The sequence below is a fragment of the Coregonus clupeaformis genome, chromosome 8, assembly GCF_020615455.1.
Source record: "Coregonus clupeaformis isolate EN_2021a chromosome 8, ASM2061545v1, whole genome shotgun sequence".
Taxonomy (NCBI): domain Eukaryota; kingdom Metazoa; phylum Chordata; class Actinopteri; order Salmoniformes; family Salmonidae; genus Coregonus; species Coregonus clupeaformis.
In genome coordinates, this window is record NC_059199.1 from 10,532,203 (window position 1) to 10,555,243 (window position 23,041).

The 23,041-nt window shown below is 47.9% G+C and overlaps 1 protein-coding gene across 1 annotated transcript in view; it reads left to right on the forward strand.

Annotated features, from left to right (window-relative positions):
* Positions 1-2,599: 2,599 nt before the first annotated feature.
* Positions 2,600-23,041, forward strand: part of LOC121571085 (VPS10 domain-containing receptor SorCS2-like) — a 362,777-nt gene continuing 342,335 nt past the window's right edge. Inside the window, exon 1 of the mRNA XM_041882340.2 lies at positions 2,600-3,045. Within this exon, the coding sequence (XP_041738274.2) occupies positions 2,689-3,045 (357 nt within the window). The 5' untranslated portion in view covers positions 2,600-2,688. The remainder of the gene's footprint in view (positions 3,046-23,041) is intronic.

Genomic DNA, 23,041 nt, shown 5'->3' on the forward strand with positions numbered 1-23,041 from the left:
TTTCCCATTTGTACATTAACTATTTGCACATTGTTACAACACTGTATATAGACATAATATGACATTTGACATGTCTTTATTCTTTTGGAACTTCTGAGTGTAATGTTTACTGTTAATATTTATTGTTTATTTCACTTTTGTTTACTATCTACTTCACTTGCTTTGGCAATGTTAACATATGTTTCCCATGCCAATAAAGCCCTTAAATTGAAATTGAAATTGATAAAGGACTAGGGGGAGAGGGGGGAGATGTGGATGTAAAGTACTAGCGGGAGAGGGGGAAGATAAAGGACTAGGGGGAGAGGGGGAAGATTTGGAGGTAAAGGAGTAGGGGGAGGGGAGAGGGGGTAGATGGGGATCTAAAGAACAAGGGGGAGGGGGAGAGAGGGAGGTAAAGGACTAGGGGGAGAGGGGGGAGAGGAGGTAGATGTGGAGGTAAAGGACTAGGGGGAGAGGGGGAGATGTGGAGGTAAAAGGCAGGGAGATGGGGGAGAGGGGGGAGGTAAAGGACCATGGGGAGAGGGAAGATGTGGATGTAAAGGACTAGGGGAGGGGGGAGAGGGGGTAGATGTGGAGGTAAAGGACTTGGGGGAGGGGGTAGATGTGGAGGTAAAGGACTGGGGGAGGGGGTAGATGTAGAGGTAAAGGACTGGGGGAGGGGGTAGATGTAGAGGTAAAGGAATAGGGGGAGGGGGAGAGGGGGTAGATATGGAGGTTAAGGACTTGGGGGGTAGATGTGGAGGTAAAGGACTGGGGGGAGGGGGTAGATGTGGAGGTAAAGGACTGGGGGGAGGGGGGAGATGTGGAGGTAAAGGACTGGGGGGAGGGGGTAGATGTGGAGGTAAAGGACTGGGGGAGTGGGGTAGATGTGGAGGTAAATGACTGGGGAGGGGGAGAGGGTAGATGTGGAGGTAAAGGACTAGGGGGAGGGGAAAGGGGGTAGATGTGGATTTAAAGGACTAGGCGGAGGGGGAGAGGGGGTAGATGTGGAGGTAAAGGACTATAGAGAGGGGGAGGGGGGGTAGATGTGGAGGTAAAGGACTATAGAGAGGGGGAGGGGGGGGTAGATGTGGAGGTAAAGGACTATAGAGAGGGGGAGGGGGGGTAGATGTGGAGGTAAAGTACTAGAGGGAGGGGGGTACATGTGGAGGTAAAGGACTAGGGGGAGGGGGAGAGGGGGTAGATGTGGAGGTAAAGGACTATAGAGAGGGGAAGGGGGGGTAGATGTGGAGGTAAAGGACTATAGAGAGGGGGAGGGGGGTAGATGTGGAGGTAAAGGACTAGGGTTAGATGTGGAGGAAATGGACAAGGGGGAGTGGGGAGAGGGGGAGGTAAAGGACTAGGGGAGAGGGGGAGGTGTGGAGGTAATGGACTAGGGAGGGGGGTTTGTTGTGAAGGTAAAGGACTAGGGGTAGATATAGAGGTAAAGGACTAGGGGGAGGGGTAGATGTTGAGGTAAAGGACTAGGGGTAGATGTGGAGGTAAAGGACTAGGGGTAGATGTGGAGGTAAAGGGGTAGATGTGGAGGTAAAGGACTAGGGGTAGATGTGGAGGTAAAGGACTAGGGGGAGGGGATAGATGTGGAGGTAAAGGACTAGGGGGATGGGAGAGGAGGTAGATATGGAGGTAAAGGACTAGGGGTAGATGTGGAGGTAAAGGACTAGGGGGAGGGGATAGATGTGGAGGTAAAGGACTAGGGGGAGGGGATAGATGTCCTCTCCTATCCCTCTAGTCCTTTAGCTCCACATCTACCCCTGAGAAAGCCCAGCAATATAGAACATGGATAGGAGGACTTCAGGGAGCAAGGAGCCCTCTCACACCCCTTTGACCTCTCCTCTCCTCTCCTCTCCTCTCCTCTCCTCTCCTCTCCTCTCCTCTCCTCTCCTCTCCTCTCCCTCTCCTCTCCTCTCCTCTCCTCTCCTCTCCTCTCCTCTCCTCTCCTCCCCTCTCCTCTCCTCTCCTCCAGTAGGCCCTGCTCCATCAAATATACAATCTCCAGCTCCTCCTCCTCCTCTGGATAACTGAAGCAACTAATCATTGAATGTTAAACAGCCTGTGGTTCACCATTTATTCTAATCCAACAAAAACAAACCAGCCAACAGACAAAATGGAGGACAAGGGCTCCCTGGCAGTCAACCATATTTTACAGAGATTCGTTTTTCTACACAGATAGTTAACCTAGGCTGAGACTCAGAGATTCTGTCCGAAATGGCACCCTATTTCCTACATAATGCACTTCTTTCGACTAGGGCCCAGAGACTCCTACTGCACTTAACAGTTTGTTTTCCTATCTACATGTACAGGGACTCTACAGTGTTGTTAGATGTGGGTTTATGGCATTGTGATTGGACGGTCTAACCTCCATATTGAGTAACTCAGTGATTGACGGCCAATCTCATTAGTATCAGTTCGTGGGAAGGGGTTAATTCTTCAACAATTAAGGCTTGCAGAAACAGCAATGTAGGGTAATACAGTACGAGTTTGCGTCACCAGATGGCGCCCATGCTATGTGCACCGCGCGTCTTTCAGTTGACACAGACAAGACCACGTTGTTTCCATTGTATGCCCTCGCTCCAGTTCCACTCCATCCCTTCAAGCCTCCCTCCCTCTCTCTCTGCTTACAGTACGCTATCTATCTTCTACTCGAATCGCAGTCTCTCTGTCAGTATCCACGATATTAGCGCTATAATGGCGCGAACCATGGTACTTCTGCGTCCGAAAGAAACCGTTTCAGCGCACCTGTACCGGGCTGTGTTTATCGCCTCGGCTTGGATGTCACTGATGGGACCCGTGCGATGTGACAGCGGCGTTTTACACCGGAGCGACGGGCATCGTATGCTTGACAGCGGTGTCGGTGTAGGCAGAGACAGGAGAGAGGGAATGTTCGGACATGACTTGGGTGATAATGATGGGGACGTGGAATCCCCGCGCTTCAGGAGAGCGCTATCCCAAGAGAAAGTGTCCCTGCTCAGCAGCTCGTTCGTGCTCAAAGGGGATGCCACTCACAACCAGGCGATGGTTCACTGGACGGGGGAGAACAGCAGCGTAAGTACCCGTCTCGTCCCCGTTACACTCAGTGGTGATGTATTGGGTTCCCTGCTTGTAGCCTACACAACCCACCAGTCACCATAATAGCCCATCCCAATTGACATAAGTTATTGTCCAGGCAGTAGCTACACATGCGTAAATTATTTCCCTTCATGGCATTCATTGCTCATGGCACTGAATCCCGTCTTAATGTTTGGTTACTCTGAAACGCATCAACATATTTTCAAGTGCGCATCTAACAAAAATATTTACAACAGCTACTTGTACTATTGTGTGTCAAGCCCCGACTGATGAGAGAGGGCACGGTTAGGTGCGGAGAAGTGCATCCACCTATCTTTTGTTTAGCTGCTCATGATGATGTCAGTCTGTTTAAAGGTGCGCACACTGGAGGCAAACTGTTTTTTCTGTCCCACTCAGTGCCGCTTGGTTGGTGTTGACATTGTCATATGATGATACTAAAGTGTTTAAATAATATGTATTAATATCCACCTTGAATGTTTCAGTTTATAGCCTATTTATGGCATTTGTCCAAATAATTAATGGCACATAATTCGAGGTTTATGACCTAGTTTAATTGACATGTAATTAATTGACATTAGCAGCCCAATGTAAACAGCAAGAGAGAGGAATAAAATACAAAAAAATAGAGAGAGGGCTTTGTGATTGGGTAGAATATTGTCAGCTGTCCAGGACCTTGCAGTGTCTATCAGGGGACATCAGTTGAATATTGTGCTATTGTCAAGACAGAAAATGTACAGTTTTAATGAAACATTTCCCACTTCTGCTGGCCTGCCTGCAACCTCTTTCATATGAGAAACACAGTCCAGACTGCTCTCTATCTAACATGTCATGAAATAGATGTCTAGCTCTACTAGGTTGCATACTGTCTATATAGCAGCCACAAACAGTAACAAATAGTATGCCAATGCTCAACCTATAATATTGAAATAACATTTTGACTTGGCATACAATTGGATTGAAATCGAAAAAAAACAAAAACGTTTTTGTCTTATAAGGGGACATTTTCTATTCATGACGAACTTCAGACAGACAGACTGGTTTAATACTGAGCCAAGTGTGAATCTGTCAGTCAGCCAAACACTGACAGCCCGGGAAGCCATGTTTGAGTTATCCTCAATTAACTTGGCATTGCCTTACTTTGAAAGGTCGACGTATTGAGGTCTCCCCCTATATCACACAGCCTAATAAAAGAAGAAAAATGCTGCCATTTAATTTCACTAGGTCGGATATTTACGATCCCAGCACAGATTGATAGGCATGAAAATTGAAGAATTTCTGCCCCCCCAGAGGTGGCTGTGCCCAGACAAAGGATATAGATGTCATTGTCAATAAATGTATCCCAAGGACCCAACATTCGTCATGTCTGTGGTATATCTGGTCAGAAGCAATGGTACTACACCACTTGAATTTGAACTTTTAATCATGTGTAAACAAGCACTTGACCTTTGACCCCTATTGTTACACATTATTATTAGACATCCAGACATGGTACTAATAACCATTCACATTATTATTAGATCGACGAGTTGACATGTGGTGTCACCAGATGAGGGTGTGGTTGTGTTTTGACTGCAAACGGTCCAACCAAGGCCTGATGGACATTCCCTTAAATGTCCTCATGAACAGTAATTAATTCCAGGACCCCTGTTGTCAGTTCCGGAAGACATCCTGGGAACAGTCGGCCACCAAGCCCCATAACTTGATACCAGCATTCTGAGCAGAAAGCTTCCACTGTTGAAATAGCCTTCTTTGTGCTACCCTATGCTCTCTCTCTCTCTCTCTCTCTCTCTCTCTCTCTCTCTCTCTCTCTCTCTCTCTCTCTCTCTCTCTCTCTCTCTCTCTCTCTCTCTCTCTCTCTCTCTCTCCCTCTCTCTCTCTCTCTCTCTCTCTCTCTCTCTGTCTCTGCTGCTCTCTCTCTCTCTCTCTATCTCTCTCTCTCTCTCTCTCTCTCTCTCTATCACTCTCTCATTCTCTCTCTCTCTGTCTCTCTGTCTCTTGCAATTCAATTAAATTCAATTTAAGGGCTTTATTGGCATGGGAAACATATGTTAACATTGCCAAAGCAAGTGAAGTAGATAGTAAACAAAAGTGAAATAAACAATAAATATTAACATTAAACATTACACTCAGAAGTTCCAAAAGAATAAAGACATTTCAAATGTCATATTATGTATATATACAGTGTTGTAACAATGTGCAAATAGTTAATGTACAAATGGGAAAATAAATAAACATAAATATGGGTTGTATTTACAATGGTGTTTGTTCTTCACTGGTTGCCCTTTTCTTGTGGCAACAGGTCACAAATCTTGCTGCTGTGATGGCACACTGTGGTTTTTCACCCAGTAGATAAGGGAGTTTATCAAAATTGGGTTTGTTTTCAAATTCTTTGTGGATCTCTGTAATCTGAGGGAAATATGTGTCTCTAATATGGTCATACATTTGGCAGGAGGTTAGGAAGTGCAGCTCAGTTTCCACCTCATTTTGTGGGCAGTGTGCACATAGCCTGTCTTCTCTTGAGATGCCTATGGCGGCCTTTCTCAATAGCAAGGCTATGCTCACAGAGTCTGTACATAGTCAAAGCTTTCCTTAAGTTTGGGTCAGTCACAGTGGTCAGGTATTCTGCCACTGAGTACTCTCTGTTTAGGGCCAAATAGCATTCTAGTTTGCTCTGTTTTTTTGTTAATTCTTTCCAATGTGTCTCTTTTTTTTTTCTCATGATTTGGTTGGGTCTAATTGTGTTGTTTTTGTTGTCCTGGGGCTCTGTTGGGTCTGTTTGTGTTTGTGAACAGAGCCCCAGGACCAGCTTAGTTAGGGGACTCTTCTCCAAGTTCATCTCTCTGTAGGTGATGACTTTGTTATGGAAGGTTTGGGAATCGCTTCCTTTTAAGTGGTTATAGAATTTAACGGCTCTTTTCTGGTTTTTGATAATTAGTGGGTATCGGCCTAATTCTGCTCTGCATGCATTATTTTGTGTTTTTCGTTGTACACAGAGGATATTTTTGCAGAATTCTGCATGCAGAGTCTCAATTCGGTATTTGTCCCATTTTGTGAATTCTTGGTTGGTGAGCGGACCCCAGATCTCACAACCATAAAGGGCAAGGGGTTCTATAACTGATTCAAGTATTTTTAGCCAGATCCTAATTGGTATGTCAACTTTTATGTTGCTTTTGATGGCATAGAAGGCCCTTCTTGCCTTGTCTCTCAGATCGTTCACAGCTTTGTGGAAGTTACCTGTGGCGCTGATGTTTAGGCCGAGATATGTATCATTTTTTGTGTGCTCTAGGGCAATGGTGTCTAGATTTAATTTGTATTTGTGGTCCTGGCAACTGGACCTTTTTTGGAACACCATTATTTTTGTCTTACTGAGATTTACTGTTAGGGCCCAGGTCTGACAGAATCTGTGCAGAAGATCTAGGTGCTGCTGTAGGCCCTCCTTGGTTGGGGACAGAAGCACCAGATCATCAGCAAACAGCAGACATTTAACTTCAGATTCTAGTAGGGTGAGGCCGGGTGCTGCAGACTGTTCTAGTGCCCTCGCCAATTTGTTGATATATATGCTGAAGGGGGTGGGGCTTAAACTGCATCCCTGTCGTATGTTTTTCCCCCCAACCCCACTTTCCATCAATTTGTATAGCAGACCCTCATGCTAAATTGAGTCAAAAGCTTTTTTGAAATCAACAAAGCATGAGAAGACTTTGCCTTTGTTTTGGTTTGTTTGTTTGTCAATTAGGGTGTGCAGGGTGAATACGTGGTCTGTCGCACGGTAATGTGGTAAAAAGCCAATTTGACATTTGCTCTGTACATTGTTTTCAGTGAGGAAATGAACTAGTCTGCTGTTAATGATAATGCAGAGGATTTTACCAAGGTTGCTGTTGACGCATATCCCACGGTAGTTATTTGTGCTTCTCTCTCTCTCTCTCTCTCTCTCTCTCTCTCTCTCTCTCTCTCTCTCTCTCTCTCTCTCTCTCTCTCTCTCTCTCTCTCTCTCTCTTTCTCTCTCTCTCTGTCTCTGCTGTCTCTCTCTCTCTATCTCTCTCTCTCTCTCTCTCTCTCTCTCTCTCTCTCTCTCTCTCTCTCTCTCTCTCTATCACTCTCTCATTCTCTCTCTCTCTGTCTCTCTGTCTCTTGCAATTCAATTAAATTCAATTTAAGGGCTTTATTGGCATGGGAAACATATGTTAACATTGCCAAAGCAAGTGAAGTAGATAGTAAACAAAAGTGAAATAAACAATAAATATTAACATTAAACATTACACTCAGAAGTTCCAAAAGAATAAAGACATTTCAAATGTCATATTATGTATATATACAGTGTTGTAACAATGTGCAAATAGTTAATGTACAAATGGGAAAATAAATAAACATAAATATGGGTTGTATTTACAATGGTGTTTGTTCTTCACTGGTTGCCCTTTTCTTGTGGCAACAGGTCACAAATCTTGCTGCTGTGATGGCACACTGTGGTTTTTCACCCAGTAGATAAGGGAGTTTATCAAAATTGGGTTTGTTTTCGAATTCTTTGTGGATCTCTGTAATCTGAGGGAAATATGTGTCTCTAATATGGTCATACATTTGGCAGGAGGTTAGGAAGTGCAGCTCAGTTTCCACCTCATTTTGTGGGCAGTGTGCACATAGCCTGTCTTCTCTTGAGATGCCTATGGCGGCCTTTCTCAATAGCAAGGCTATGCTCACAGAGTCTGTACATAGTCAAAGCTTTCCTTAAGTTTGGGTCAGTCACAGTGGTCAGGTATTCTGCCACTGAGTACTCTCTGTTTAGGGCCAAATAGCATTCTAGTTTGCTCTGTTTTTTTGTTAATTCTTTCCAATGTGTCTCTTTTTTTTTCTCATGATTTGGTTGGGTCTAATTGTGTTGTTTTTGTTGTCCTGGGGCTCTGTTGGGTCTGTTTGTGTTTGTGAACAGAGCCCCAGGACCAGCTTAGTTAGGGGACTCTTCTCCAAGTTCATCTCTCTGTAGGTGATGACTTTGTTATGGATGTCATGAGCACTCTCTCTCCCTGGTAGCAACATTAATTGCATTCAATTATCTTCCACTCTGCTCACCTCCCTCTCTCTACTCAGCCTAACTAGCTCCACCTGCCCTGCTCTGCTCTTGTTACCTGGCCAGCTGCACTGCATTTCCCACTCACCATCCTCACCTTGCCTCACTCTGTTCTAATTACTCTGCCAGCTGAACTGCATTTCCCCACTACCTCTCCCAGTATATCAAGCCCTGGTTTTCAGCCAAGCCCTGTCAGATCGTCTTCAAACCCGGACCAGTAACCTGCCTGTCTGCGCTCTGACTCCTGTTTGTGATACCGATCCTTTCTTGACTGCCTCCTTGTTCTACTGCCCCGTCTATCCCAACCTGCCTTCTGGACCTCGACTACTCTCCGATCTTCAGCCCCTCCGGTAACTCGTTTCTGCCTTCTGTCTCTCACCACGATATTTGCCCAGCCCTGATCTGTACTTCTGCCTGCCATTCATATTGCTGTTGTGTGTGTGTGTTCCCCCAGGTCTCCGACCACCAGATGAGCGTGCCCAGACGTTTCACCACCCTCAGCCCGATACGCCGCTCCATCACTGGGGAACACACACACTAAGCACTTGGACTGGACACCCCCGGACATTTGGTGACCCCCGGAGCACAGGTACCCACAGGAGGACCCTGAAAGACCCCCTGACACCCCTGGGACTCCTCTTCCCGCCTGTAACCTTGAATAAAGAACTCTGAATTTGAACTTGCGCTCTTGGGTCCTCTTCTGTTCGTGACAGAACGATCTGACCATCATGGACCCAGCGCACTCCCCTGACCACGATGGAGGAAGAGCCAGAGAGGACTGCCCTACAGCGACTGGAACGCTCTGAGGGAGACATAAATCGGATGGCTGGCGACATCGCTTCCCTTCTCCAGCTATTCAACCAGCAGCAACAACAGTTCCAACTGCAGCAACAACAGCTAGCCCAAGCCCTGCAACTACTCTCAAGCCCGGCTACTCCACCTGCACCCCCCCTGGTCCTTTTGTTCCTGTACCACCGATACTCCTTCATCCCTCCGCTGGAGGTCCCAATGCTGCAGGCCCGGCAGTGCTGCCACCAGATCCCCACGCTCCTGAACCAAGGATTGGGAACCCGGAACGCTTTTGATGGCAACCAGAAGCAAGTAAGACCATTCTTGAGCAGCTGCCGAATCCAGTTTGCACTACAGCCCAGGACTTTCTCAACAGAGGGAGCCAAGGTGGGGTATGTCATCACACATCTCACCGGTCGAGCTCGGTTGTGGGGAACGGCGGAATTCGACCGCAAACCCCAGCCTGTGCCTCCTTCAGTGCCTTTGAGGAGGAGATGTTAAAGGTCTTTGACCTAGGCTCGCCAACAGCCGAAGCGTCACAAGCTCTGCTCACCATCCGTCAGGGCAATCGGACAGTGGCAGACTTCTCCATTGACTTTCGTACCCTGGCCAGTCAAAGCTCGTTTAACCCAGAGGCACTGGTGCAAGCCTTCCTCCATAGCCTGGCGGACTATATCAAGGACGAGCTTGTTTCCCATGACCCGCCCTCAACGCTTGATGCCGCCATTGACCTTGCCGTCGCATTGACCGCCGTATACAGACCCGGAGGAGGGAGAAGGGCCGTCTCAGTCAACCTGCCATCCGTACTCGGGTCGATACCGCTTCTGTCCAGCCCCTGCCTGTCAAGTCCCATAGCCAACTCAATCAGCCTGAGCCCATGGAGATTGGCCGTGCCTCTCTGACTCCCGAGGAGCGTCGGCGCCGTCTAAGCTCCAACCTTTGCCTCTACTGTGGTGGCGAGAATCACCGTGTCGCTACTTGTCCGGCAAAAGCCGCAGCTCACCAGGTGTAGGGGAGATCCGGGTGAGCTCAACAAGCCTTCAGTCTCCCTCCATCCGAAAGACCCTGCTTCATCTCCGCCTTCAGCTTTCTGACAAGACTCATACATTGGCCGCCCTTGTGGATTCCGGAGCCGAAGCAAACATCATGGACCCTGAGCTTGCACAGCAACTGGGCGTGAACCATCATCAACTGACACAACCCATTCCTGCACGAGCCCTGGATGGGCATCATCTTGGCACTGTCACTCATATCTCCGCCCCTGTGACAATCCTGCTGTCAGGAAACCACCAGGAGTCCATCCAGTTTCACCTCCTACACTCACCTGGCCAACCACTCATTCTTGGATACCCGTGGCTCCGTCAGCACAACCCCCACATCGACTGGGAGACAGGAACAGTCCGTGAGTGGGGAAGGAGTTGTCACCAGACCTGTTTAAGGGGGGCCACCCTGCCCGTTCACCGGGAAGGATCTAGCGCTACCTCCGACATATCCAATGTTCCGGCCTGTTACCACAGCCTGAAAGAGGTGTTCAACAAATCCAAGGCGACATCTCTACCCCCAACACAGACCCTATGACTGCGCGATTGATCTCCTGCCTGGCACAGCACCTCCCAAGGGTCGTCTGTATTCACTGTCAGCCCCGGAAAGAAAGGCCATGGAGGACTACATTAATGACTCTCTTGCCTCCGGGATAATTAGACCGTCGTCTTCCCCGCAGGAGCGGGATTCTTCTTTGTCGGCAAGAAGGACGGTTCTCTTCGTCCATGCATAGATTACCGGGGTCTGAACGACATCACGGTTAAGAATCGCTACCCACTGCCCTTACTTTCGTCTGCCTTCGAACTGCTGCAGGGAGCCACTGTATTCACTAAGCTGGACCTTCGCAATGCCTACCATCTGGTGCGGATGAGGGAGGGAGACGAATGGAAGACAGCGTTCAACACACCAACCGGCCACTATGAATATCTCGTCATGCCCTTCGGCCTCACCAATGCCCCAGCAGTTTTTCAAGCCCTAGTGAATGATATCCTCAGGGACATGCTAAATACGTTCGTATTTGTGTACCTTGACGATATTTTAATATTCTCAAAGACTCTGTCAGAACACACGCACCACGTCCGGTTGGTCCTGCGCCGCCTGCTGGAGAACTCTCTTTTCGTGAAGGCAGAGAAGTGCGAGTTCCATGCCAAGACCGTTTCATTCCTGGGGTATGTGGTGACCGAGGGCAGCATTCAGATGGATCTCACGAAGGTGTCGGCTGTCACTTCCTGGCCAGTTCCTGAGTCTCGGAAGAAGTTGCAACAGTTCCTGGGCTTTGCCAACTTTTATAGGAGATTCATCAGAAACTATAGCACAGTGGCTGCACCCCCTCACGGCGCTAACCAGCACTAAACAACCGTACCAATGGACATCAGCTGCTGATAAGGCCTTCAATATCCTCAAGACATGTTTCACTTCTGCTCCCATCCTCCAGATGCCAGATGCAGCAAGGCAGTTTGTGGTGGAGGTAGATGCTTCGGACGTGGGAGTGGGTGCAGTGCTTTCTCAAAGAGCAGCTGAGGATGGCAAGATGCACCCCTGTGCCTTCTACTCCCGTCGGCTAACCCCTGCCGAATGCAACTACGACATTGGGAACCGCGAGCTGTTGGCTGTCAAGCTCGCCCTTGAAGAATGGCGGCACTGGTTAGAGGGGTCAAAGGAACCATTCGTAGTGTGGACAGACCACAAGAACCTGGAGTATATCCAAACAGCCAGGAGGCTGAACTCCCGTCAACAGCGGTGGTCTCTGTTCTTTACGCGCTTCAATTTCACGCTCTCCTACCGCCCGGGATCTCGCAACATCAAACCTGATGCTCTTTCCCCGGATGTTTCAGAAGGACGAGACCACCGCCATGACAGCTCCCATTCTTCCCAGCCACTTGGTCGTAGCGGCCCTCACCTGGGAGATCGAGAAGCAGGTCATGGAGGCTCTTCGGGACCAGCCAGGTCCAAGCACCAGCGCCCCAACCGTCTGTTTGTTCCAGCAAATCTCAGGTCACCTGTGATTCAGTGGGGGCACGAATCCCGTCTGGCCTGTCATCCCGGCATCACTCGCACCCTTCATCTGGTCCGCCAGCGGTTCTGGTGGCGGGGGATGAGACGGGATGTCCGAGAATTCATCCGAGCTTGTCCCACTTGTAACCGAAACAAGACTCCCAACCAGCCTCCTGCTGGGTTGCTGCAACCCCTACTCATACCCAAGAGGCCCTGGTCCCACGTTTCACTGGACTTTGTTACGGGCCTTCCGCCCTCTGACGGACACACAGTCATCCTTACCATTGTTGACCGCTTTAGTAAGATGACCCACTTCGTGCCCCCTTCCCAAACTACCCTCTGCTAAAGAGACCTCCCAGGTGGTCCTGGAACATGTGTTTCGTATCCATGGCCTACCCCAGGATATAGTGTCAGACCGGGGGCCCGCAATTCTCAGCAACCTTTTGGAAGGAGTTCTGTCATCTCCTTGGGGCCACCGCCAGCCTATCGTCTGGATTCCACCCGCAGTCAAACGGCCAGACTGAACGCATGAACCAGGAGCTGGAGAAGGCACTGAGGTGTGTGGCTTCCCAAAATCCCCGGGCCTGGGCTCAACACCTGCTCTGGGTGGAATATGCCCATAATTCACTCACCAGTTCCTCCACCGGGCTCTCCCCCTTTCAGTGTGTCTACGGGTATCAACCTCCACTGTTTGCCAGCCAGGAGGCGGATGCCACCTGTCCGTCTGCTCTTGCGTATGCCCGCCGCTGCCGCCGCACTCTGGGCCCAGGCTCGCACTGTGCTCCTGAAGTCTGGAACCAGCTACGCCGTCGGGTGCCAACCGACGGAGGACCCCAGCACCTACTTACCGGGTTGGTCAGAAGGTCTGGCTGTCTGCCCGGGATCTGCCGCTGCGGGTTGTATCACGAAAGCTGGCCCCTCGCTTCATTGGTCCTTTTCCTGTGCAGAAAGTCATCAGTCCAACGGCGGTCCGACTTCAGTTGCCCGCTTCCATGCGGGTCCACCCCACCTTCCACGTCTCCAAGGTCAAGCCGGTCCATGAAAGTCCCCTGGTCCCTGCAGCTCCGGCGCCACCTCCTCCGCGCCTCGTAGATGGCGGTCCTGTCTTCACCGTCCGGCGGCTGCTCCGCTCTAGGCGAAGGGGTAGGGGTCTCCAGTACCTCGTTGATTGGGAGGGATATGGTCCAGAGGAGAGGACCTGGATCCCGGCCAGGAGGATAGTGGACCGGACCCTTATCACTGACTTCCACCGACTACATCCTGATCAGCCTGCAATCCGTAGGGGGCCGTCCAAGAGGGGTTCCTAGCCGTCCGGCCCGCCCTGCTCCTGTCTCAGTGCCTGTCCTGTCTCCCGACCGTGACCCTCCAGCTCCTTCTGAGGATGAGGAGATTCACTCGGACCGCTCGGAGGAGTTCTGACCCGCCGCCTGCTCCCCTCCACCCTCCCGGCATGATGTTGTTCTTGGGACTTCTGGGGCCGTCCCTTGGAGGGGGGGTCCTGTCATGAGCACTCTCTCTCCCTGGTAGCAACATTAATTGCATTCAATTATCTTCCACTCTGCTCACCTCCCTCTCTCTACTCAGCCTAACTAGCTCCACCTGCCCTGCTCTGCTCTTGTTACCTGGCCAGCTGCACTGCATTTCCCACTCACCATCCTCACCTTGCCTCACTCTGTTCTAATTACTCTGCCAGCTGAACTGCATTTCCCCACTACCTCTCCCAGTATATCAAGCCCTGGTTTTCAGCCAAGCCCTGTCAGATCGTCTTCAAACCCGGACCAGTAACCTGCCTGTCTGCGCTCTGACTCCTGTTTGTGATACCCGATCCTTTCTTGACTGCCTCCTTGTTCTACTGCCCCGTCTATCCCAACCTGCCTTCTGGACCTCGACTACTCTCCGATCTTCAGCCCCTCCGGTAACTCGTTTCTGCCTTCTGTCTCTCACCACGATATTTGCCCAGCCCTGATCTGTACTTCTGCCTGCCATTCATATTGCTGTTGTGTGTGTGTGTTCCCCCAGGTCTCCGACCACCAGATGAGCGTGCCCAGACGTTTCACCACCCTCAGCCCGATACGCCGCTCCATCACTGGGGAACACACACACTAAGCACTTGGACTGGACACCCCCGGACATTTGGTGACCCCCGGAGCACAGGTACCCACAGGAGGACCCTGAAAGACCCCTGACACCCCTGGGACTCCTCTTCCCGCCTGTAACCTTGAATAAAGAACTCTGAATTTGAACTTGCGCTCTTGGGTCCTCTTCTGTTCGTGACAATGGAAGGTTTGGGAATCGCTTCCTTTTAAGTGGTTATAGAATTTAACGGCTCTTTTCTGGTTTTTGATAATTAGTGGGTATCGGCCTAATTCTGCTCTGCATGCATTATTTTGTGTTTTTCGTTGTACACAGAGGATATTTTTGCAGAATTCTGCATGCAGAGTCTCAATTCGGTATTTGTCCCATTTTGTGAATTCTTGGTTGGTGAGCGGACCCCAGATCTCACAACCATAAAGGGCAAGGGGTTCTATAACTGATTCAAGTATTTTTAGCCAGATCCTAATTGGTATGTCAACTTTTATGTTGCTTTTGATGGCATAGAAGGCCCTTCTTGCCTTGTCTCTCAGATCGTTCACAGCTTTGTGGAAGTTACCTGTGGCGCTGATGTTTAGGCCGAGATATGTATCATTTTTTGTGTGCTCTAGGGCAATGGTGTCTAGATTTAATTTGTATTTGTGGTCCTGGCAACTGGACCTTTTTGGAACACCATTATTTTTGTCTTACTGAGATTTACTGTTAGGGCCCAGGTCTGACAGAATCTGTGCAGAAGATCTAGGTGCTGCTGTAGGCCCTCCTTGGTTGGGGACAGAAGCACCAGATCATCAGCAAACAGCAGACATTTAACTTCAGATTCTAGTAGGGTGAGGCCGGGTGCTGCAGACTGTTCTAGTGCCCTCGCCAATTTGTTGATATATATGCTGAAGGGGGTGGGGCTTAAACTGCATCCCTGTCGTATGTTTTTCCCCCAACCCCACTTTCCATCAATTTGTATAGCAGACCCTCATGCTAAATTGAGTCAAAAGCTTTTTTGAAATCAACAAAGCATGAGAAGACTTTGCCTTTGTTTTGGTTTGTTTGTTTGTCAATTAGGGTGTGCAGGGTGAATACGTGGTCTGTCGCACGGTAATGTGGTAAAAAGCCAATTTGACATTTGCTCTGTACATTGTTTTCAGTGAGGAAATGAACTAGTCTGCTGTTAATGATAATGCAGAGGATTTTACCAAGGTTGCTGTTGACGCATATCCCACGGTAGTTATTTGTGCTTCTCTCTCTCTCTCGCTCTCTCTCTCTCTCTCTCTCTCTCTCTCTCTCTCTCTCTCTCTCTCTCTCTCTCTCTCTCTCTCTCTCTCTCTCTCTCTCTCTCTCTCTCTCTCTCTTGTGTTGTTGTGGTCTCTCTATCATCAACCATCCACCATCTACTATCAACATCAACATCAACATCAACCAATACCATAGACCATCAACCATTACCATCAACCATCAACCATCCACCATCTACTATCAATATCAGCAATCTCATCAACTATAACCATCAACCATCCACTATCAACATCAATAATCTCATCAACCATGAACCATTACCATCACCATCCCATAAACATCAACATCAACATCAACAATCCCCATCCCCACCCCAATCAACCATTATCATCACCATACAATCACCATCAACCATCACCATCAACCATCACGATCCTTTTCCTCTTTTAATGATAACTGTTGGAAGGGGGGTTTTACCCGTGTCAGTGTCCACGACCCTGTAGCCATTTGGAACTTTTAGATTGAGAATTAATGGGACTTGGTAGAAAAACATAATGTTTTGTAATAAGGTGCTTGCTATTTGAATACATAACATGTTTTTTCTCCCTCTTACCACCACTTTCTGGTTCTGGTTGATAGCTGAGACACTGACTGACAGTTCATTTGGTTCCCCTAGTCTTCTGTTGGAAATTGTTTTCACACTGGAGTCCTCCGAATAATTTACCTCGTCTCTCACGATCCATGCTCTTTGAGTGGTGCTAAGAGGCACTTTTCTCCAACCATTTAAGTCAAATGCTTGGTCTGAAAGTTTAGGGCTGATCTAGTGTGTCAAATCAAATCAAAATGTATTTGTCACATGCACCAAATACAACAGGTGTAGACCTTACTGTGAAATGCTTAGTTATAATACCTTAACCAACAATGCAGAGAAATAAAATATTTGCACAACAAAAAAAAAGTTACACAATAAAATAACAATAACGAGGCTATATACAGGGGGTACCGGAACTAAGTCAATCTGCAGGGGTACAGGTTAGTCGAGGTAATTGAGGTCATATGTACATGTAGGTAGGGGTAGAGTGACTATGCATAGATAATAAACAGCGTGTAGCAGCAGCGTAAAAAAGGGGGTCAATGCATAGTCCAGGTAGCCATTTCATTAACTGTTCAGAAGTCTTACAGCTTGGGGGTAGAAGCTGTTATGCTTGCCGTGCGGTAGCAGAGAGAACAGTCTATGACTAGGGTGGCTGGAGTCTTTGACAATTTTTAGGGCCTTCCTCTGACACCGCCTGGTATAGAGGTCCTGGATGGCAGGAAGCTTGGCCCCAGTGATGTACTGAGCCATACGCACTACCCACTACCAGGCAACCAGTCAGGATGCTCCCGATGGTTCAGCTGTATAACTTATAACTTTTTGAGGATCTGAGGACCCATGCCAAATCTTTTCAGTCTCCTGAGGGGGAATAGGGGTTGTCATGCCCTCTTCCCGACTGTCTTGGTGTGTTTGGACCATGATAGTTTGTTGGTGATGTGGACACCAAGGAACTTGAAGCTCTCGACGCGCTCCACCCGTGTGTGTGTGTACAGTAGACATTAATCATGGTTCGCCCAGGAGACATGGAGACAAGGTCTTTGCCAGAGAGTTCAGAATGACAGGTTCTGCCACCTTCCTTCCTTCCTTCCTTCCTTCCTTCCTTCCTTCCTTCCTTCCTTCCTTCCTTCCTTCCTTCCTTCCTTCCTTCCTTCCTTCCTTCCTTCCTTCCTTCCTTCCTTCCTTCCTTCCTTCCTTCCTTCCTTCCTTCCTTCCCTCCCTCTCTCCTTCCTTCCTTCCTTCCTTCCTTCCTTCCTTCCTTCCTTCCTTCCTTCCTTCCCTCCCTCTCTCCTTCCTTCCTTCCTTCCTTCCCTCCCTCTCTCCTTCCTTCCTTCCTTCCCTCCTTCCCTTCATGAGTGTTTTCCACTCAATGAGGTCATTAGAGCTTGTGTGTCTTCGGACCATCTGAGTTCTCTCCCTATGTTTCTCTCACTGATTGTCTCACAGTAACATTGACAGGGCCGGACAAGGCAATGACTGTTTTAATTATAACATACAATCCTTCAGCGTTAGATCTAATGTATGCATTAACTAGTAGCTACTTACTGCAGTTGATCTGAATGATACACCTTAGAAAGTCTCACACAAAATGATTGTCTCATCTATCTTCACTACTGTGGATTGATACGCTATTTGGCATGGTACACTATTTGGCATGGTACACTATTTGGCATGGTACACTTTTTTTTAACATTTACGTCATTTAGCAGACGCTCTTATCCAGAGCGACTTACAGTTTAGTGAGTGCATACATTTTTCATACTGGCCCCCCGTGGGAATCGAACCCACAACCCTGGCGCCATGCTCTACCAACTGAGCTACAGGGGGCCTATTTGGCTTGGTACACTATTTGGCATGGTACACTATTTGGCATGGTACACTATTTGGCTTGGTACACTATTTGGCATGGTACACTATTTGGCTTGGTACACTATTTGGCTTGATACACTATTTGGCTTGGTACACTATTTGGCATGGTACACTATTTGGCTTGGTACACTATTTGGCTTGGTACACTATTTGGCTTGGTACACTATTTGGCTTGGTACACTATTTGGCTTGGTACAGTATTTGGCACAGACCATATATACTGTACATGACACACAGGGATACTGTACTGTAGCACTGCGAGGCCTCCCTGTCAACCCCATGGTGAACCAGGCAGGCTAGGCTAGACAGGATGCTACTCTAGCGTTAGAGATGAGAGCTAGCTAGGGAGTACAGTGAGTGATGCCTGGAGTACCCAGGGTGGTAAAGCACAGTGTTTAGATGTTTTCCTCACAGATCGTTCTGAGGAGGCTGGCGGCAGCAGCAGGCTGATGAGATAAGGGCGAATCCTGGGGTGATGTGGTTGTCATCCAGGTTCTGTTGCTATTGAGGAGATGGAGAAATTCTCCTCTTTCCTGGTGTATTCTTCTGCTTTCTCTCTATATTTGTTATTTCCTTCTGTCGTTACGATACGATATACACTGCATTATTGTCCATACAAATACACACAACACAATAAATACAATGTGGAAAACTGTCCTATGTCACCACTGTTCAGCAGCCCGGTGGCTGATTGAATGAAACTTGCCCAGCTCCTATTCTACTGAACAGCAGGACCTTATATCCCTCCTGAGGGCAGCAGCTCAAAACGTTGGGCAAGATTGTGTGTGGGGTCCTCTATGATGCACTTGGCCTTGTCCATTTATCATAGAGGCCCTGAAGCCCCCTGCACTGCAGCCCCCTTCCATCCTGGTCCCTTTCCCTCTTCCTCTGACTCGATGCATCTGATTACATCAGTGTGATTGAATTATTATTAGCAGGTCTGCACGTCTCATAGATCGTAGAGCATGTGTCCCCTATGGGCTCAAAAAGTAGTGCACTACATAGGGAATAGGGTGCCATTTGGGAAACAGGACATGGTAACATTTCATAGGTAATAGGTCAATGTTGTCTCACATTTCCTTCAGCCAGAAGAAAGACACGGATATTCAAACTGTCTGAACAATAGTAGCTGTTGGTTCAATGATATTGTACACTCCTCTGGTGTCCTCTCTTTCGCGCTTATCTCTGTGGACTCAACAGGGACGTTTTTTCACTCTCTCTCTATCTCTCTCTCTCTCTCTCTCCCTCTCCCTCTCCCTCTCCCTCTCCCTCTCCCTCTCCCTCTCCCTCTCCCTCTCCCTCTCTCTCTCTCTCTCTCTCTCTCTCTCTCTCTCTCTCTCTCTCTCTCTCTCTCTCTCTCTCTCTCTCTCTCTCTCTCTCTCTCTCTCTCTCTCTCTCTCTCTCTCTCTCTCTCTCTGTCTCTCTCCCTCTCCCTCTCCCTCTCCCTCTCCCACTCCCTCTCTCTCTCTCTCTCTCTCTCTCTCTCTCTTTTCTGTCTGTCTGTCTGTCTGTCTGTCTGTCTGTCTGTCTGTCTGTCTCTCTCTCTCTCTCTCTCTCTCTCCCTTTCCCCTTTTCTCTCTTTATCTGTCTCACATTAACACATTCCCATGTTGGGGAGGGATGGGGGGTGGTCTCCCGGCAATGGGGAAAACAACCACCTGGCAGGCCTTGGCACAATGGACAGTTACGTTTTCCTTCTTCTATTTGAACATCCACCTCCTCCTCCTCCATTCTTCCTTTCTTCTTTGATTGACATTATTTACAGTGAATTAAAAGTGAGTTTCTTGCGTTTTATATGTGGCTAGTTTCTTCCTGGAGTTGGGGACTTGTTTCGCTTCCTATTGAAGTTGTTGTTTTGTGTGGTTTCCCTTTTCTTCTTCCTCAGTGTTGTGTCGGAGTGTGGAAAGTAAAAGTTCCTGAGGTTGCCTTGACAACAGGGCTGGAATTCTGTAGGGGTCATCCAGTGGAAGTGAGATGTTCATGAAAAGCAGTCAGAGTGGGGTTGGTGCCTCCTGACCTACACCGCCAGACCTATACTCTTTCAACCATTGAAAGGCCTCTGGATTTGGAGTGTGTGTGTGTGTGTGTGTGTGTGTGTGTGTGTGTGTGTGTGTGTGTGTGTGTGTGTGTGTGTGTGTGTGTGTGTGTGTTGATGCCCTGCTGCTGGTCTGGTACAGTAGAGATCAATCTAATAGGAGGGAGGGGATATGTAGCGACACAATGAGATATATCCCTTGGTGGCTCAGCAGGGATCCCTCCCTCTCATCTGCTCATCACTAGCATCCTCACGGATTGGAGATTGGATTCTGGCCAGGCACATTATACTGTACCTGTCTGTCTCACCAGGAGTTACTGCATCGTTTCTCACACTATTTTTCACTCCTGCATTTGCCCAGATCCTTTGTCATTGTCTACTGTTAGGCCAATCGTCTCCTTCCTTTTTCATTGGACTTGTCTCTATTGGTGGAACATGCTGGGCTATCCAAATATTCTGTGCCCTGCCCTTGGGCCTAGATGGGTTCTGTGTCAGTTGGCAGCAGTCGAACTAGGACCAGGAGCCCAGACATAACTCAACCCCAGAAACACGGTTGAAATGCGGTTCTGCCACCCAAGTTCTCTTGCGGTGATGTATGTGCCTTGCTGCCGTGCCAAACAAGCACTCACACACCCAGGTGGGAATTTGTATGAGTTGACAGACGGACGCTTGCCAGCAATAATGTCCTCGGGAAACGGTGAACCATTTGTGACTCACCTTGATAGCAATTAGCACGGCCGTGTACCGGAGCAGGGGGAGGCCAGAGAAAGAAGAAGGGAAAGAGAGAGGAGAGAGAGAGGAAAAAGAGGAGAGAGAGAGGAAAAGGAGGAGAGAGAGAGAACGAGAGGAGAGAGAGAGAGAGAAAAAGAGGAGGGAGAGAGAGAGAACGAGGAGTGAGAGAGAGAGAGAACGAGAGGAGAGAGAGAAGAAAACGTGGTGGGCTCTTTTCATTCATTCGTCAACTTGGGCGACAAACGAGCTTGTCAAAAATAGATCCCTCTTTTACACGAAAAAGACACAGCCGATGATATGATCTCACAACATGACAATGCCACCACATTCTTTTGGAGGGCTTCCATAGTGTTAGATATTATATGGCTTTCTCTGCCCCCCGCTTCCCGCTAACTGTTGCCTGAACGATTAGAAGGAGACATGTTGTGGGATGCACAGAGAAAAGTGGAGAGCGGCGACAAATTGAATTATTGTTTTGAGCGCTGGATTGTCAAAACATCGGCTGTTGCTAAATTTAGACGTTCTGCTCAGCATCCAAGGAAACACGTTGCACTGTGATTGTTATGACCAAACTACTGTCACTGAGAAATATCATGTAGCCTACCATCGAATGTACCATAATAGGTTTTTTAATGAATAGCATACATTAAAAATGTAAAATAATATCCTGAACTATACATTAGCAGAACCTAAAGATTCCAATATGCATCATGTATGATAGTTTATTTTATTTAACCTTTATTTTGATAAGGAAGACATATTGAGACCTAAGTCTCTTTTCCAAATGCGCCCTGTATAATACAATATAAAATACACATTAAACACAATATATATACAGTGAGGGAAAAAAGTATTTGATCCCCTGCTGATTTTGTAAGTTTGCCCACTGACAAAGAAATGATCAGTCTATAATTTTAATGGTAGGTTTATTTGAACAGTGAGAAAAAAGAATCCAGAAAAACGCATGTAAAAGATGTTATAAATTGATTTGCATTTTAATGAGGGAAATAAGTATTTGAACCCCTCTCAATCAGAAAGATTTCTGGCTCTCAGGTGTCTTTTATACAGGTAACAAGCTGAGATTAGGAGCACACTCTTAAAGGGAGTGCTCCTAATCTCAGCTTGTTACCTGTATAAAAGACACCTGTCCACAGAAGCAATCAATCAGATTCCAAACTCTCCATCATGACCAAGACCAAAGAGCTCTCCAAGGATGTCAGGGACAAGATTGTAGACCAACACAAGGCTGGAATGTGCTACAAGACCATCGCCAAGCAGCTTGGTGAGAAGGTGACAACAGTTGGTGCGATTATTCGCAAATGGAAGAAACACAAAATAACTGTCAATCTCCCTCGGCCTGGGGCTCCATGCAAGATCTCACCTCGTGGAGTTGCAATGATCATGAGAACGGTGAGGAATCAGCCCAGAACTACACGGGAGGATCTTGTCAATGATCTCAAGGCAGCTGGGACCATAGTCACCAAGAAAACAATTGGTAACACACTACGCAGTGAAGGACTGAAATCCTGCAGCGCCCGCAAGGTCCCCCTGCTCAAGAAAGCACAGATACAGGGCCGTCTGAAGTTTGCCAATGAACATCTGAATGATTCAGAGGAGAACTGGGTGAAAGTGTTTTGGTCAGATGAGACCAAAATGGAGCTCTTTGGCACCAACTCAACTCGCCGTGTTTGGAGGAGGAGGAATGCTGCCTATGACCTCAAGAACACCATCCCCACCGTCAAACATGGAGGTGGAAACATTATGTTTTGGGGGTGCTAAGGGGACAGGACAACTTCACCGCATCAAAAGGACGATGGACGGGGCCATGTACCGTCAAATCTTGGGTGAGAATCTCCTTCTCTCAGCCAGGGCATTGAAAATGGGTCGTGGATGGGTATTCCAGCATGACAATGACCCAAAACACACGGCCAAGGCAACAAAGGAGTGGCTCAAGAAGAGGCACATTAAGGTCCTGGAGTGGCCTAGCCAGTCTCCAGACCTTAATCCCATAGAAAATCTGTGGAGGGAGCTGAAGGTTCGAGTTTCCAAACGTCAGGCTCGAAACCTTAATGACTTGGAGAAGATCTGCAAAGAGGAGTGGGACAAAATCCCTCCTGAGATATGTGCAAACCTGGTGGCCAACTACAAGAAACGTCTGACCTCTGTGATTGCCAACAAGGGTTTTGCCACCAAGTACTAAGTCATGTTTTGCAGAGGGGTCAAATACTTATTTCACTCATTAAAATGCAAATCAATTTGTAACATTTTTTACATGCGTTTTTCTGGATTTTGTTGTTGTTATTCTGTCTCTCACTGTTCAAATAAACCTACCATTAAAATGATAGACTGATCATTTCTTTGTCAGTGGGCAAACGTACAAAATCAGCAGGGTATCAAATACTTTTTTCCCTCACTGTATATATATATATATATACATATATACATTAGAATACATATCACAGTCATGGTAAGCACAAATATCATCACAAATCACCCAGAAGTCAATGAGCCCTATTGGGCCATTCTAGCTTAGCGGTCA